General features: G+C 37.7%; 2 protein-coding genes across 4 annotated transcripts in view; one reads left to right on the top strand and one right to left on the bottom strand.

Annotated features, from left to right (window-relative positions):
• The window catches only part of LOC133401306 (B-cell receptor CD22-like), a 53,456-nt gene extending 50,357 nt beyond the window's left edge, over positions 1-3,099 (top strand). The window contains exon 14 of one of the 2 annotated variants that reach the window (XM_061674134.1): positions 2,810-3,099. In XM_061674134.1, the coding sequence (XP_061530118.1) occupies positions 2,810-2,827 (18 nt within the window). In that variant the 3' untranslated portion in view covers positions 2,828-3,099. The remainder of the gene's footprint in view (positions 1-2,809) is intronic. The other variant, XM_061674136.1, reaches the window with a different exon arrangement.
• LOC133401308 (pleckstrin homology-like domain family B member 3) overlaps positions 2,515-15,167 on the bottom strand; it is a 34,060-nt gene continuing 21,407 nt past the window's right edge. For both annotated transcript variants that reach the window (XM_061674139.1, XM_061674140.1), the window contains exons 8-15: positions 10,212-10,313; positions 10,026-10,113; positions 9,005-9,179; positions 7,194-7,275; positions 6,965-7,105; positions 5,437-5,641; positions 4,240-4,325; positions 2,515-2,964 (exon numbers count right to left, since the gene is read on the bottom strand). In XM_061674139.1, the coding sequence (XP_061530123.1) occupies positions 2,830-2,964; positions 4,240-4,325; positions 5,437-5,641; positions 6,965-7,105; positions 7,194-7,275; positions 9,005-9,179; positions 10,026-10,113; positions 10,212-10,313 (1,014 nt within the window). In that variant the 3' untranslated portion in view covers positions 2,515-2,829. The remainder of the gene's footprint in view (positions 2,965-4,239; positions 4,326-5,436; positions 5,642-6,964; positions 7,106-7,193; positions 7,276-9,004; positions 9,180-10,025; positions 10,114-10,211; positions 10,314-15,167) is intronic.

Raw genomic sequence — 15,167 nt, forward strand, 5'->3', positions numbered from 1 at the left:
CTGCGTTTATATTCCATGAGCTTTTCTTTCATGTATCCAGGACCTAAACCATTCAGAGATTTATAGACCAGGAGCAGAACTTTAAAATCTATTCTAAAGCTGACTGGGAGCCAGTGGAGAGACTTTAGAATTGGAGTAATATGCTCTGATCTCTTTGTTCTGGTAATTCTCTTTTGGGGGAGTCCAGTCAGAAGACCATTACAATAGTCAAGTCTACTTGTGATAAAAGAATGGATGAGCTTCTCCTGGGGCCTCATGTACAAAGACTTGCATGGATTTCCTACTGAAACATGGCGTACGCTCAAATCCAGAAAACGTCGTAAGCACAAAAATATCCAGATGTATGAATCTGTGCGTACGCATGAATCCAAGTACATTTCCTTCGTACATCCCAATCAACGTACAATTGAGCGCACATTTTGGAGGAGCTGACCCCTCCCTGTCCACGCCCACATTTATATATGCAAATCAAATTTAAATGAACCCTGCACCTGTGATCCCAATCCCTGCATGATCAGAAAAAAATAAAATGAGCAAGGTAATAAAGAACATTTTTCTGAATGTGAAGTTGCTCAATGAAGTAGCGTGGTAGAGAGGGTGAGCGTACGCCCTGCATCCAGAGGGTCGCCGCTTCGTATCCCTGCCCGAGTGCATATCGTCGTCGTGCTCGTTGTTTGGCAGCCATGCTTCTGTCAGACTCCCCCAGGGCAGCTGTGGCTATACAAGTAGCTTACCACCACCAGGGTGTGACTGAGGAGTGAATGAGTAATGCATGAAACTGTAAAGCAGTTTTGAGTACCTAGAAAAGTACGATATAAGTGTAATGCATTATCATGATTTAGTTAGGAATAGGAAGAGTGGGCCAGAAGTGTAAGAAACGATGGTTACAGTAAACAACTGATCTCAGTTATTTTTGTTTTTCTAAAGGGTGTGCTACCAAATACTGTAATAAGTTGAGAGTGCCAATAATTTTGTCCAGTCCATTTATGGAGTTCTGTGCGGAATGATCAGATTTGGCTTTTTTCCCAGCTTTTTTTGTTTTGTTCCAATGCAAACAAAAGAAATGAACATGTGAATAGTCAAGCATTTGTAATTGCTACAAATTTCTCATTCTCTGACAGATGCACAGGGCAGGCCCACCCATGTAAAATTAAAAATCCCACCAGAACCGCACCGGAAACCATGTTTCAGGCAGACGCAGTGTTGGAGCAATGATATACTTTGCCAAAAACGACAAAGGAGCGTCTATGATTTTTTTAGACACTGTTAGATGTGTAATGTACATTTAATATTATAAGTATGAGTGAGCTGAATGATAGTTAGTTTTTCTACCTAAAATGGTAATCGCTAACACGCTAATGCTAAATGCGATTGCTAACCGTTTAGCATTTTGCTGTCTCAAATTCTGTACACCAAATTTATACCATACACTTAGGACCAACATATCATGTTTAAGGATTGAAGTCCATCCCTCATAAATGAGAATAAACTGTATGTAAATCGTAAATATAATCATAATGGGGTAGGTGATTGGTATTCAATTATTTGATCAATAAGCAATAGGAGAATCGATTCTAAAAAGATTCGATAATGACGGTCCTAGTGTACATATTTGCAATCACTTGACCACTAAACGAAATGCCGAATAATTATTATTACAAATGAGAATGACAAATACTCTCTCCTCTGGCTGATTGGTATACTGCTCGCTCTCCGTTTGGGTAGTGGTAAATTTATTGATGTGACCCCAGAGAATTTTGGAAACATGTCAAAATAATCAAAACCGTCCAGAACACAGAAAAGAAAAAAAAAAAGGAACAAAATGGGAGACAGAGAGGTCGAGTTGTTGGTACTTTTGGTTTGTCCCATTAGATGTTGTAACAGCAAGTTACTCACATGATTTGTTTGGCAGTAACGATACAGGAATGAAGAAAATGTTCGATTTTATATTTTAAATTGTGTGGCATGTTAGCTTTTGAATTAAAGGCAATGTTAAAAATTATTGGTATTTCTTTGTAAGTTTATGTAAATCATTATTGGAGGGAGGTGATGTTAAAATCTCGTCTTGGGCGCCCATTTGGTAGCCGGCCCTGCACAGGTGTGCCAATATTTTTGGCCGTGACTGTACATAATTTTACTTTTAGTTATTTAGTTACAGTTACTTAAATTCATTCACTAACATTGATGGTTTTAGAAGTGAAATATCCATGTTAACTGGAAGGGCTGGTAGTGAATGAGTACTCACTTAGGTTACATACTGGGGTTGTGGCGGTGTTCAGAATTAACCAATCATATAAAGTTCAGATGTGTCTAGTAAGCTTTTGCTGACTTTTTTTTTTTTTTTTTTGCTTTCTAGTAAATACCTTAAGGTGTTGTGCTAACACTGACCGCTATTAAGACCTGTTCATAATTCCCTTGCCAAACATACCTTTTTTCCCTTTCAAACTGCTGTGGCCCAATAAACATAGCTATAGAGTATGTATACCAAAAAAAGACAAAAACATAAAAAAACAATTTCTTTACATATTTAATAGTGCATTTGAGAACAGTGTATGACTTCTTGTATTTGCAAACCCACGCACAGGTCCATAGAATAAGTTAATCCTGTGAAAATGTCCTGTACACACACAGTATAATATGAACATTAAATCAATCAAATTTTGATTAGCTATGTCATGCATTACTGGTCCCTTAGTGTCTCAGAGCTGTAATGCCCGACGGTGACTCAACAGAGGAGGCAAAGCACCCAGTAACAGACTGATAAAACTCCTCCTGCTTTAAAAAGTAATAGCTGCGTCTTCCTCTTCAGCAAGCGCTCACCTGTTGAGGTCAATAGCGGCTGTGCTCGTCGGTTGCCGTAACGATGACGTCCATCCAGATCCTCATGGCCACTGGATTTGACGCCACCAGGAAGAAGAGGCGGTCATACGTCTTGACGCAGAACGTCAGGCTGGGCCGAGGCGACTGGACAAGAGATTTAATGGACAAATGTTATTTTAAAAGTCACTGGGACACATGATAAAAGGCATTACGCTGTTTGACTGTTTGACCCTAGAATGGATTCTTGCCATTTGTGTTATGTTCAACTGGATCATAAAATTATATCGTTATATCAATAATATAGCATACAAACAGGTTTGTGTGTGCTGAAATAAAATCAATAAAAGTAATATCAAAACAATGTATTAATAATTCAAAGTTCCAGTAAATACACAAAGTCCATTAAATGTATCAATAGGTAAAAATGACAAAATAATGACGTCATAAAATAAAAAAATCTAATACAAATTATATAATGAAATAAAAATGACAAATCACTACAAATGTCCTTAAATAAGAATTCCATTAAAAAGTCAACTAAAAATGAAATACAATAAAATAAATTACGTTGGTCGCCAGCCGTTTGCCGGGCATATATAAACAAACAACCATTCACACCTACGGGCAATTTAGAGTCTTCAATCAACCTACCATGCATGTTTTTAGGATGTGGGACGAAACCGGAGTGCCCGGAGAAAACCCACGCAAGTACGGGGAGAACATGCAAACTCCACACAGGTGGGGCCGGGATTTGGTCATCAGAACTGTGAGGCAGATGTGCTAACCAGTCATCCACCGTGCGGTGCCGCCACTAGAGGTCATTAAATCAAAATGCCTTTTAAAAAATGAGATCAAATCAAAATATATAAAAAATACTTGAAATAAATAATCTTTAACTAGCTAAAACTATTTCACATTTTAAAAAATGTAAACATATTTCTTCTGTTATATCTGTTAAATCATTTTAATGTAGAAATTCAATACATTTTAACAAACGAATACATATTTCAAATCTGTTAAATCATTTAAATTTAAAAATTCAATCAAAAGCATATATACGATGAAATTAAATGTCATTAAAAAAGTAATTAAATAAGAATATAATTACATACAACTAATAATAATTAATAGTTAAAAGATGTAATTATTTCACATTTAAATGAATGAATACATACTTTTATATGCATTTAATTTCATTTAATTTTGGCACAAAAGAAGTTGTTATTAAGTATATATTTAATAGTCTTTTAAACTTATTATTTTGACTTATTTCAATATATTCATTAAAAACTAAATTGTCAGAACCGCTTCCTCATGTACTTTTGCAGTTTGTCAAAAGCGCCGCCTAGTGGCTTAGTTAGCCTACTAGTACAGTTTCTCAAATATGCCTGTTTTTTAGGTACTGTACGAACAACTTACAGAGGCGGCCGTGCGCAGGTGGTCATAGTAAACCTCTTCTATAGCCTGGAAGTAGATTACTCCCTTCAGCTTCCTCTCGTCACAATCTGAACAAAATAAGAATAAAACACATTTGAGACGATTATATTGAAATAAAATAGCCATCCTTGCAAGTTTACACACACACATACATTCACACCTATGGGCAATTTAGTCTTCAATTAATCTATCATGCATGTTTTTGGAATGTGGGAGGAAACTGGAGAACCCATGGAAAGCCCACAAAGGTACAGGGAGAACATACAAACTCCACACAGGAAGATTGGATTTGAACTCCACCGTGCTGCACTGTGTGTGTGTGTGTGTGTGTGTGTGTGTTTAGGTATTCTGGGATCTCAAAGTGTGCAGAATGAATATAAATGAAAACATTTTGTTTGTTTGAATTCATTGAGTAGAAAAGAAATATACTACTGTTGTTGTTTTGGAAAAATATATCTTGATTAAATTCAAGTCAATCAGATTCAGAATCCACTTTATTTGTATGTCAAAAACATTACTCATTGATTTTAAAATGTTAATTTTCATACAAAAACGCGGTCCTCAGAACTGTGAGGCAGATATGCTAACCAGTTGTTCACCGAGCCGCCTTATACTGTTTTTATGCAGTATTTAATAAAATATGAATTATTTATATTTTGTCTTATTCTGATGTAGTATACTATTTTGTTTTTAAAATTAGTTTTTTTATTACATTCAACTGATTTTTTGTTTTTGTTTTTATAATGTACTATTTTTCTGCTGTTTCATAAAATGTTAAAACGTATTAAATTCATGCTTTTTATTATTTTATTTTTAAGATTGAATTATCTTAAATATAAACATTATATATTAAATTGTAAGGATTTTTTAAAATGTATACTATTTTTAAGCTATTTGTCATAGACTTATTTATTCAATTGTACTTTTTTATACTTCAATTTTAAAAATTATATACTATTTTCATGTCTCTAAAATACATTTTATTACATTCAACTGATTGAAAAAATATTTTTAATGGTATTTTAGTTTTATGCCTTTTTTTAATCATATATATATATTTTTTATTGTTACACTATTCTTACACCGCTTTAATGTTTTTGAAAAATTTAAGTAATTTATTCATTCAAAACATTATTTCTTCTCAAAACAAATAAATCCTGCTCCCCAGACCCATGCAACCTGTGTAGTAGGCCAGCCGTCGGTGGTCCACATCGAAGAGGAACCACCTCTTCTTCCATGTCTTGACCCGGCCCCCTCGCTTAGTCAGGAAGCCCGCACAGCGGCGAGATGTCAGGCGCAGGTCATTGCAGCCCGACACGCTGTGACCCAGAGACTCCACATGGGCATGCAGGTCGAAGTCCGGAGACAAGGATAGAGGCAGTTGCTGCGACAGACAGACATTGAATTTATCGTAAATTTACCAACAACATAACCAAATACAGTATTTTAAGGATAGTATTTACTAGTCAGTTAAAATGTATATAGTATAATACTAATACATACACAAATCAACCAGATTGTGTCTATTGTCCATTTTATTAACGATGTATATAACGATGTCAATATATCAAAGTATGTATCCCCAAATTTTGTATTCCCTTTAACTGGTATTTTTTGTTTGTTTGATAAATTGTCTTCGTTTTTGTGATACACACAGGAAAAAAACAGAATACAAAAATACTGTACATGCTTTTCACTGGATAGCAAAGTATAATTCATTGTCATTTTTTAATAAGTATGAATCTGTTTATGTAATACTAAAAAAAAACCACCAAAAAATACATTTAGATTCTGAAAATAAAAATAAAAGGATAAAAAGATTTTCTGACATTTAAAAAAAACAAAGCCTTTTTTTGTAAAAGAGTTACCTGGGTTTTTCATTGTCCAGCAAAGCTTTATTGTTAATTACCAATGACATTTATTTACTGTATCTCCAACTTTTTTCATAATATCCAACTTAAGTGGGCCCACCGACAGTGAGCCATGGAAGGAAGGCAGGAAGGAAGTTGAGAGGCTAACACTTTTTCTTGTTTTCTTTTGTAATATTTAAACACCCATAATTTCAAAGGTTTTTGCGTTTGCGACCAATTGAAAAGATATCATGGACATACCGTAATTTCTCTTGTTTAATGCGCACCCCCAAAGTTGACCTCAAAATTCTGGAAACCCCTTCTACCTATGTATAATGCATTTTTACAATGCATGAGTTTGCTTCTACTCATATGATCAAAACGAAGTATTTTTTGAAAATAATTATTCTGAAGTTAAGCTTTTTCATAACCTCTAGATGGCGGCATACATTTATAAAATGGGAACGCTTTTTCATTTTCCCCCTATACCTATACCTTTTAATTGGAAAATGACAGTGTGAATAAAGCTTTTATTTTCAATTAAAAGCATGTACATTGCAACTGAGTTACTTTTCACTGACCACAGCCAAACCTGATTACCTCTAAACCTGTTCAATCAAGAAATTACTCAAAACAGAACAATTAATAGTTTGAGATAAAAGTTGAAGCATTTATCCCATACTGTTGTAGTCACGTAGTCAAGTAAATTTTACGAACAAACAATTCTTAAAAAGATAAAAACTCACAAAATGTGGAGATACTTGCTCTTCATTGTATAGCTTAGCTAATAATGTTTATTGAGCGAGTCCAAGACCATCAAAGAGCTACAACCAAGTCTTGCAGGACTCATGGATTACCTCAGGAGAGTTTAGCGGTGGTCTGATCTGGTTCTCCAGTGGTTCTGGCCTGTGCAGATTGCCTGCCTCTGCTGGTTCTAGCCTGGGCGTGTTGAGCTCATGCTGTCTTCTCTCCTCCAACAACTCTCGCTGTCGCTCTTCCTGTGTCCAAAAAACATTATCTTCCAAAATAACGTCTTGTGCCTAATCTGATGCTGACAAAAAGTCTGAAGTTTTCTGCACCACTCACCCTTTCTCTGAGCAGCCTCTCCCGTTCCGCTTTGGCTTCCCGCAACTTCCGCTCAATCTCCACCAGATCCATCAGACACGGACTACAAGTCAACACACAGAAAAACAAGTTTAAATGGATTGTCGTTGAACTGTGGATCTTCAAATTGATTATGGACAGGTTTTGTAAAACACCTTATCAACATAAACTTTGGTCGGCATGTAACAACAGCCTTTTGAATTGTTTTTATCAAATTCAGCCCCCAAAGCAACTTTTACACATGAAGTCTTCCATTTTGGTTTGAAGCAGATATTTTGGCTAGGTAGTACGATCATTTTTTATTTATTTATTTATATATTTATTTTAAATCAGCAAGCAAAGCCAGTTTCGCTTGGAAACATGAAATTTGAAAGTTATGTCTATAATGAGTAGACCATGCCTAAAAAACACAGCCAGTCTTCCATTTTGTTTTGAAGCAGATATTTTGGTTCAGTCGCACCGTTAAAATTGTTTTTTTTAAATTCAGCCCAAAAAACAGTTTTACGAAGCAGCAAATTTGGCTTGGTACCACACCCTCGACAATTTTGGGAAAATTCAGCCCAGCCCCTGAATTTTGTTTCACTTAGTAACATGAAATTTGGTAGGCATGTTGTACATGTGTTGACCCAAAATATTTTCAAGAGCCCCTCCCCGAAACAACACAGAAAGTCTGCCATTTTGGTTTAAAGCAGCCATTTCAGGCTCATTTTGGGTATTTCCAGGGTTTCTTCAAAGAAAAACTTGTCCTAGAGATTTTGTCCGATTGCTACCAGTTTGGAACTAATTACACTAGACAAATGGGCGACGCTAAATTGCGAAACTTCAAAGGATCGCAACAAAGTTTGACCCTTTGTTGAAAACAAAACTGTTTTTTTTTTTAATTTAACCCTGAAAGCTAGTTTCCCTCGACACCATGAAATTTGGTAGATGTCTATAATGAGTAGACCCACAAAAGAGTCTCAAGAACACAAGCCTCTAAAAACACAGAAGCCTTCTATCTTGGTTGTAGCTGACCATTTTCGGGGTCCTTTTAAAGAGAACTTGTTCTAGAGATTTTGTCAAATTGCTATCAAATTGGAGATAATTATACTAGACAGATGGGCGACGGTAAATTCCAAAACATTTTGAGTTTTTCTTATTGTGTGTGGATGGCAACAAAGTTTGATGACTCACCGTGGAACATGAAACTGATTTTTTTATTTTATTGAGTCCCCAAAGACATTTTCACTTAGTAACATCAAATTTGGTCTGTCATGAGCACACCCACCAAAAAGTCTTCCAAACCCATGCCACAAAAGACACAAGAAGACTGCCATTTTGATTAGAAGTGGCCATTATGGGCTTATTTTGGCCATTTTCAGGGGATGAACTTGTCCTAGAGATTGTGTCTGATTGTTACCAAATTTGAACTACATATCTAGACACTGAACTGCAAAACATTTAAGCTTTGGTCATTGCGTGTGGTCGCATCTTTGTCAAAGTTTGATTAGGGGGGGTCATAAGACATGAAAACTGAAGAACATTCTGTAACACGATTCTTTAGAAAATTCAGCACCCGAAGCCAGTATCACTTAGCAACGTGAAATTTGGTAGGTATGTCTATAATGAATACACCCACAATAAAAGTCATAAGAAGACGTAAAGACAGAGGAAGTCTGTCGTTTTGATCTGAAGCAGCCATGTTAGAGTCATTTTGGCCATTTTTAGGGGTCCATTAAAAGTCAAACTCATCCTGGAGTTTGTTTTAATCTTCCTAAAAGTTTCCATGGCATCAAGCGCAGCACAAAGCTGACCTGGCAGCGCGAGAGCTCTGTGTGCTATCGCTGGGCATGAGGCGTTCGCAGCCGTTGGCGCTGTCGGCTCGGTGCCCCTCGACATGCCCGTTGTGGAGTCTCTGGCGCGGAGAGGAGAGGGGGGAGGTGTATGCCTCCTGGGGATGGCTGCTACCCAGGGTTGCACTCACCAGGCCTGAGAGAGAAGGAAGACATTAGGGAGCTTCACAGGATATGTAGCGTGGGAGGACATCAAGGATTTTAGTAAGGTACTTTTGCGATAAACAGTAAAAAGTAACACCATTTGGAGATACATGCTTTTCATTTGATGGTAAGGCATAATGCATCAATTGGAAAGCATGTTTTTGTCCTAACATCTTGAAAACAACTTATTTTGTTTTGACAGAAAACATGTAAAAAGATAAAAATGGACATACATGGTTTTCATTGTAGTGTCAAGGTAAATTTGTTGTTTTCTGGTGAAAAGCATTTGCAGTACATCATCATTTTTATCCCCACCCCCAAAAAAAAACCGAGATCGAAAGCATTCATTTACAGAATACAAAAACAACTACTCCGTTATTTTTCTATAACTATTCAAAGTTGTTTTTCCAAATAAAAGCATGTACGTGCACATGTTAATTTTTTCTAATATTGTCATAAAAAAAAAAAAAAAAAAACAGAATTAGTTGTTTTTGCCATCAACCACTCACAAAATTTGGAGAGACATGCTTTTCAATGGAAAAACAACCGTTAGAAGCACACCAATTTCCAAAATGTAAGGGGAATAATTCAGATTCAGGGGCATTTGTTCAACACCTGCTTGAGTAACTGACTGCGCGTTCCAATACTTTTGTCCACGTAATACACAAAAGAAGAACGTGCAGACCCCAGACTGGATCACCTGGTCTGTGCAAGTCAATCTGGCTTTTCACCATCGATCGGCGGTCTTTCTTTCCCAACAGACACGTCTTCCATTTGATTGGACAAATGTGAACAAACAGTCAAGACAAACGAGGGCTCGGCTGAGGCGACCGCTCACCCTGAGTTGAGAGTGGCCTATCCTTCAGTCTGCCGCTGCGGTGCAAGCTCCGTCTCCGGGGCAGAGTGCCAGCATCCTTGTGCGGCGCCTAAAAACAAAACAAAAACACCAGTGAATTTAGAAATAATCCTATCAAAGTGACTTTTACTTATTTATTATTATTTTTATTTTTTTTTCACTGTATACCTGAGAAGGCTTATGAACGCTAAAAGGTGACAGTGACATCATGTATGGGGCGGAGCCGGTGACATCTGACCAATCGGTGAGTGGCTTCTTTTCTTGGACAATCTTAGGGGACAAGAAGTTTTTTGTTTTTGTTGTACAATATGACAAGTTGTAGCTAGGCATGGCATACTTATATTTATGACACCAGTAAAGCTTCATTTAAACCAATTACCCCAACAAACAAACAAAACAAAATATTACATACATTTTGGGATTTTGCATTAGGATTCACACAATGTCACAAAACACTGTAAGAGATGAGAAGCAAGCAAAACCCAAACTACTCACAAAAAGTTATGGATATTGGGCTCTGGGGTGAAATTTCAGGATGAACCTAAAATGGAGATACTATAACCTTTAAATGTCAACTTGATTTGACCTTCTTTAAGTGAATGTTACAATAGGGTTGCAACAGAGATACACAGACTGGAAGAGTCAAAGAAAGGTATAGAAGTGTTGTGAACTTTGCCGTTTTGCTTCTTGTGAGAGAATAGCAAGTTTGGGAAAAAGTACTGAATCATTCAATAGTTGGACATCTGCACTCATAAGTCGCTACTACAGTTCAAAATGCCACTTCAAGCATTTACAGCTCTAACAGTTCATGACGTCCACAGTTCGACTACGGAAAAGATTAATTACCTTTGTATTCATTCCTACTGTAAAATAATTGCTTTGAAATCTGAACAACTTCGATTATTGTGACATGTTGAACTGTACACACAGTATGAACATATTGCTGGCATCAGGCCGAAACTTCATTGTCCAAATTTTGTAAAATTTGTCACCAATCGATACTATTGGTCAGTCGACAATTTTTTTGTTTTTAATAAAATAATTTTAAAAAATAATAATTATTATTATTGATCAATATAAAGTGTTACCAATGGCTTGCTCTCTTTGACAATGCAATGGTGATGGGAAACCAACCATGCCAAGCGATGTTTTGAAGATGCGAGGTTTCCGCTCGACGCCAGCGTTACGTGAATTTGGTCATTCAATTCTAAATTTCTCACAAAAAGGTCCTGTCATCGAGACCTCACGAGAGCATCAAACCATGTGTTTAGCTTGTTTTTTTCTTTTTTACCTCATGACATTTATTCTACAAGAAAGAGCCCCAAGAATAGGTATGAAGCAAAGACGACGGTAAACTCAGACATATTCAAAGTCTCCTCTATTGCTTGTTTTTGTGCTTTGGCCAAAACAATAAATGTATTACTTTGGCGCCATCTTGTGGAATGCAGGTCCTTGAATGCAACTCATGCACTGTTAAAAGTGAAACTGGAAATATCTCTCCCCATGCACCTAAAAACACGTGTACTTTTCTTTGTTGGTAAAATTTGCCTGTGTTCTACAACATTGATTGTGTGTAAATGGTAAAAAGTGAGTTTAATAACTTACTGACGTGTGTAAAGTGCTAGTTAGTGTGCATATTCTGTGTGTGATGTCACTTTAGTTTGTGCTAGCGTGTTATTTAGGCTAGTATGCTAGCTAATACTATTGATAAGGCTCATGTGAAGGTGGTTTGTGTTGAATAAGTTAACCTTTTAATACAATCATTTATGTAACATTGATTCCTGTTCGTGTACATCCTACATGCATGGTGTTGCTGCTAGATGGTCCTCGCCATTTTAAATACTTTTTCGCCAACTTGTGGCAACTATAAGCAATTACAAACTTCCCTTTTAGAATGGCGTCAACTATTTGCGGATTTCCACCGTTTGCGCCAGGGCTGAGTTCCTATTCCACCCAAATAGCAGGGGCTCCCAGTAGTTAGATTTCCATTATTCCTATTGTAAAAATCATTTGTGAAATCCCAACAAATTTAATGTGGATCATCCTGGAAGCCTACCTGTCTTCCTTTATTGTTCCTACTTGATGCGCGCATGATTTCAGCATGATTGTTGACAGTTCCCTTGCCCAAGTTGCAGCCCGGATATCAATGAGGAAAAAAAATGCAAACTCATTCCATGTACAAATAGTAATTAAGGCTTGATTACAAACACACTAAAGCATCCTCTTACCACATCTGGCTCATGTTTGGAATTTGTTTCAAATGACACAATGTGAGTTTCGCTTCGTGTTTCCCGGATTGCCTGCTACTTGACTCACAAACACATGAGCGACTCCTCACACTTAACACGTTGACACCAGCGCGCCTGCAGGGAATGGCAAGCGAAAAGCTGATTTAACACCATGTCGCTTTAGGACGGCTATCTGCAAACATCTGCTCCGCAGCTGTCCGTTCTCTCATCAAGCGACTCATTTAGTGACTCAAGGCCAGCTCATTTCTGCGCTTACCTCTTTGTGTCCCGCCGTCGCTGCCTCTTCGCTGCACGCTTGCAGGCGCGTTACTCCCTCCTCCTCATTCCCGTCCCTCCCTCTCTCTCTCACCGTTCCTCTCTCTCTACTGAAAGGTCGCTTCCGGAATATTAGCAGTAGGATTTGTGAAAGTGCGCATTAGAGACTGTAAAGCTGTCGGTGTTGAGCAAGTTACTTGCAAAAAGTAATTTAATATTACTAGTTAGTGTCATTTGTAAATAGTCTTATTACACTATTGCATTGTGTCCCTTCTGCATTACTTTTCAATGTCTTTACCAAAAACAACTGCGGGATTCTAAAGTAAGACATTTTGACTTTTAAGGAGACATGCTTATTGTCACAACTTAAAACAAATAAAATCTCGCTTACATTCTTCTGTCTAAATACACAACAGCCATTTGTGACACTCTGGAGGAAATTACTCGGTTTGCGGAGTGGTTCGATCTTACACAAATGCTGTCGTGACAACCATGACAACCGGGGCAGAACTAGGGCTAGTCAGTGATGCTAACTAAACTTGTCACTATATTTACAGACAATCCCACTAGTGACATTTAAAAAAAAAAAAAAAATTTAAGAGACTTGTAATATAGCCAATAACCTTTTTGGGTGTTATTGAAGACTTCTGGAGACTCTGAGACTGCCTCCAGAGCAGGAGATGGTCACCCCTCCACGTCCAGACTGCAAATGTGCAAAGCCACAGAGCTACTGGCTAAATTAACTTTACAATAAACCCTGCTATTCGCGAGATATAGGGACAAAGCCCTGCCAAAAACTGCAAGTAACTGATACCCTCCTCTAAATGTTTATACATTGCTACCTGACTTAGGAGTTTTTCCAACATACTAGCCATCGTTAATCTTTTTGCTTTGCGAGCAAAAAAAAATTAGATATGAGCACTAGATGGTGGCAGCGAACTCAACTCACTTCATAACAAGCAGCAGTTTGGCAGACTGTGAATCGTTCTTCAAAAATGATGCTTCCAGCTGTTTATAGCCACTTTAAAGTTATTGTCAAACTTAAACTTAAAACAAAGACAATGGACCATATGGACGGCAACATTTAAGCATTTCCGTGGAAAAGTTAAGGCGAGTATGAGTTTCCAGTGTCAAGCACGGAGCTACCGTCACGGGTGTTTGAAATATTCTCGACCCGTGAGAAATATTGCTCCTGCCAATAGTATAGGCTTGTCATTATTATTATTGGTAATATTTTATGTTTTCATAAATCCAATTTCATTGTATCTGCGCCATACAATAACAATAAAGGCTTCCTATTTGTGTTGCACTTTATTAACTCTGAAGTTGTTTTTTAAAGCGCTTTTTAAACAAAGTTGAGAGTTGACTGTCTAAAAGGTTAAGCCGTGGAACAGTAAGCACACACGGACCTCCGCATATACAGTATATACGACAGGTACTACGAAACTGCGAATGGCTCATATAATCAGATAAGGATCCTTTGATCATTTCGCTGATACTTGGATAACTGTAGCAATTCTAATAGTAATATCTCACTTACAGTAACTTTACAGATTTCCAGGAGATGGCGAGTATACTTTGAGGAGTTTTATGCTGTCATTGTTATAGCTTTGCGTCTGCCTGGCGACAAGTTACTAGGCCACCGTACCCCAAACGTGCAAGTGGTGCGTGCAATCATGCATAGAGTCTATTATTACATACTATTATTAGTATGTAAAACAACTCAACTTTGCCGTCCGCAAGCTTGATGCTAACAATCGAAGCAAAACAATATTCCCTGTGTTATAAAAGCCTTTAAGCAAATGATTTTTTTAATACAAACAGCGCAGCAAATCATCTATCTATCCATCCATCCATCCATTTTCTGAGCCGCTTCTCCTCACTAGGGTTGCGGGTGTGCTGGAGCCTATCCCAGCTATCATCGGGCAGGAGGCGGGGTACACCCTGAACTGGTTGCCAGCCAATCGCAGGGCACATACAAACAAACAACCATTCGCACTCACATTCACACATATGGGCAATTTAGAGTCTTCAATTATCCTACCATGCATGTTTTTGGGGATGTGGGAGGAAACCGGAGTGCCCGGAGAAAACCCACGCAGGCACGGGGAGAACATGCAAACTCCACACAGGCGGGTCCGGGATTGAACCCCGGTCCTCAGAACTGTGAGGCAGATGCTCTAACCAGTCGGTCACCGTGACGCCAAATCATCTATCTAGACATTCTTAATCCTTTGCGAACAACAACCAATATTACTGTAGCTTAGTGAGTCAATTAGTTGTGAGACTTTTTTTTTTATGTGTGTCTGTTATATCTGTGTTGTACTGCTCCCTGGTGACCAAGGCATGCACACTTAAAGGAGCACAATGTGGGGCTGGAAAAGATGAATGGTATTTCCATCCATTTTACTGGGGAAAAATGATTTGAGATACAAGTCTTTTGAGTTACGAGCGTGGTCACAGAACCACATAAAGGAAACTGTTATTGTCCATCAGTTGACTCGAGATCTGTCAATTCCACATGGTGCCATTTTGGCATTGCATTGTTGCATTTCAGAGAGCACAAAAACAGTGACTAGTTTATTCACCAAATAACAAAGGATAAGCTCCAAAAAATTAT

The sequence above is a fragment of the Phycodurus eques genome, chromosome 4 (genome assembly GCF_024500275.1).
Source record: "Phycodurus eques isolate BA_2022a chromosome 4, UOR_Pequ_1.1, whole genome shotgun sequence".
Taxonomy (NCBI): domain Eukaryota; kingdom Metazoa; phylum Chordata; class Actinopteri; order Syngnathiformes; family Syngnathidae; genus Phycodurus; species Phycodurus eques.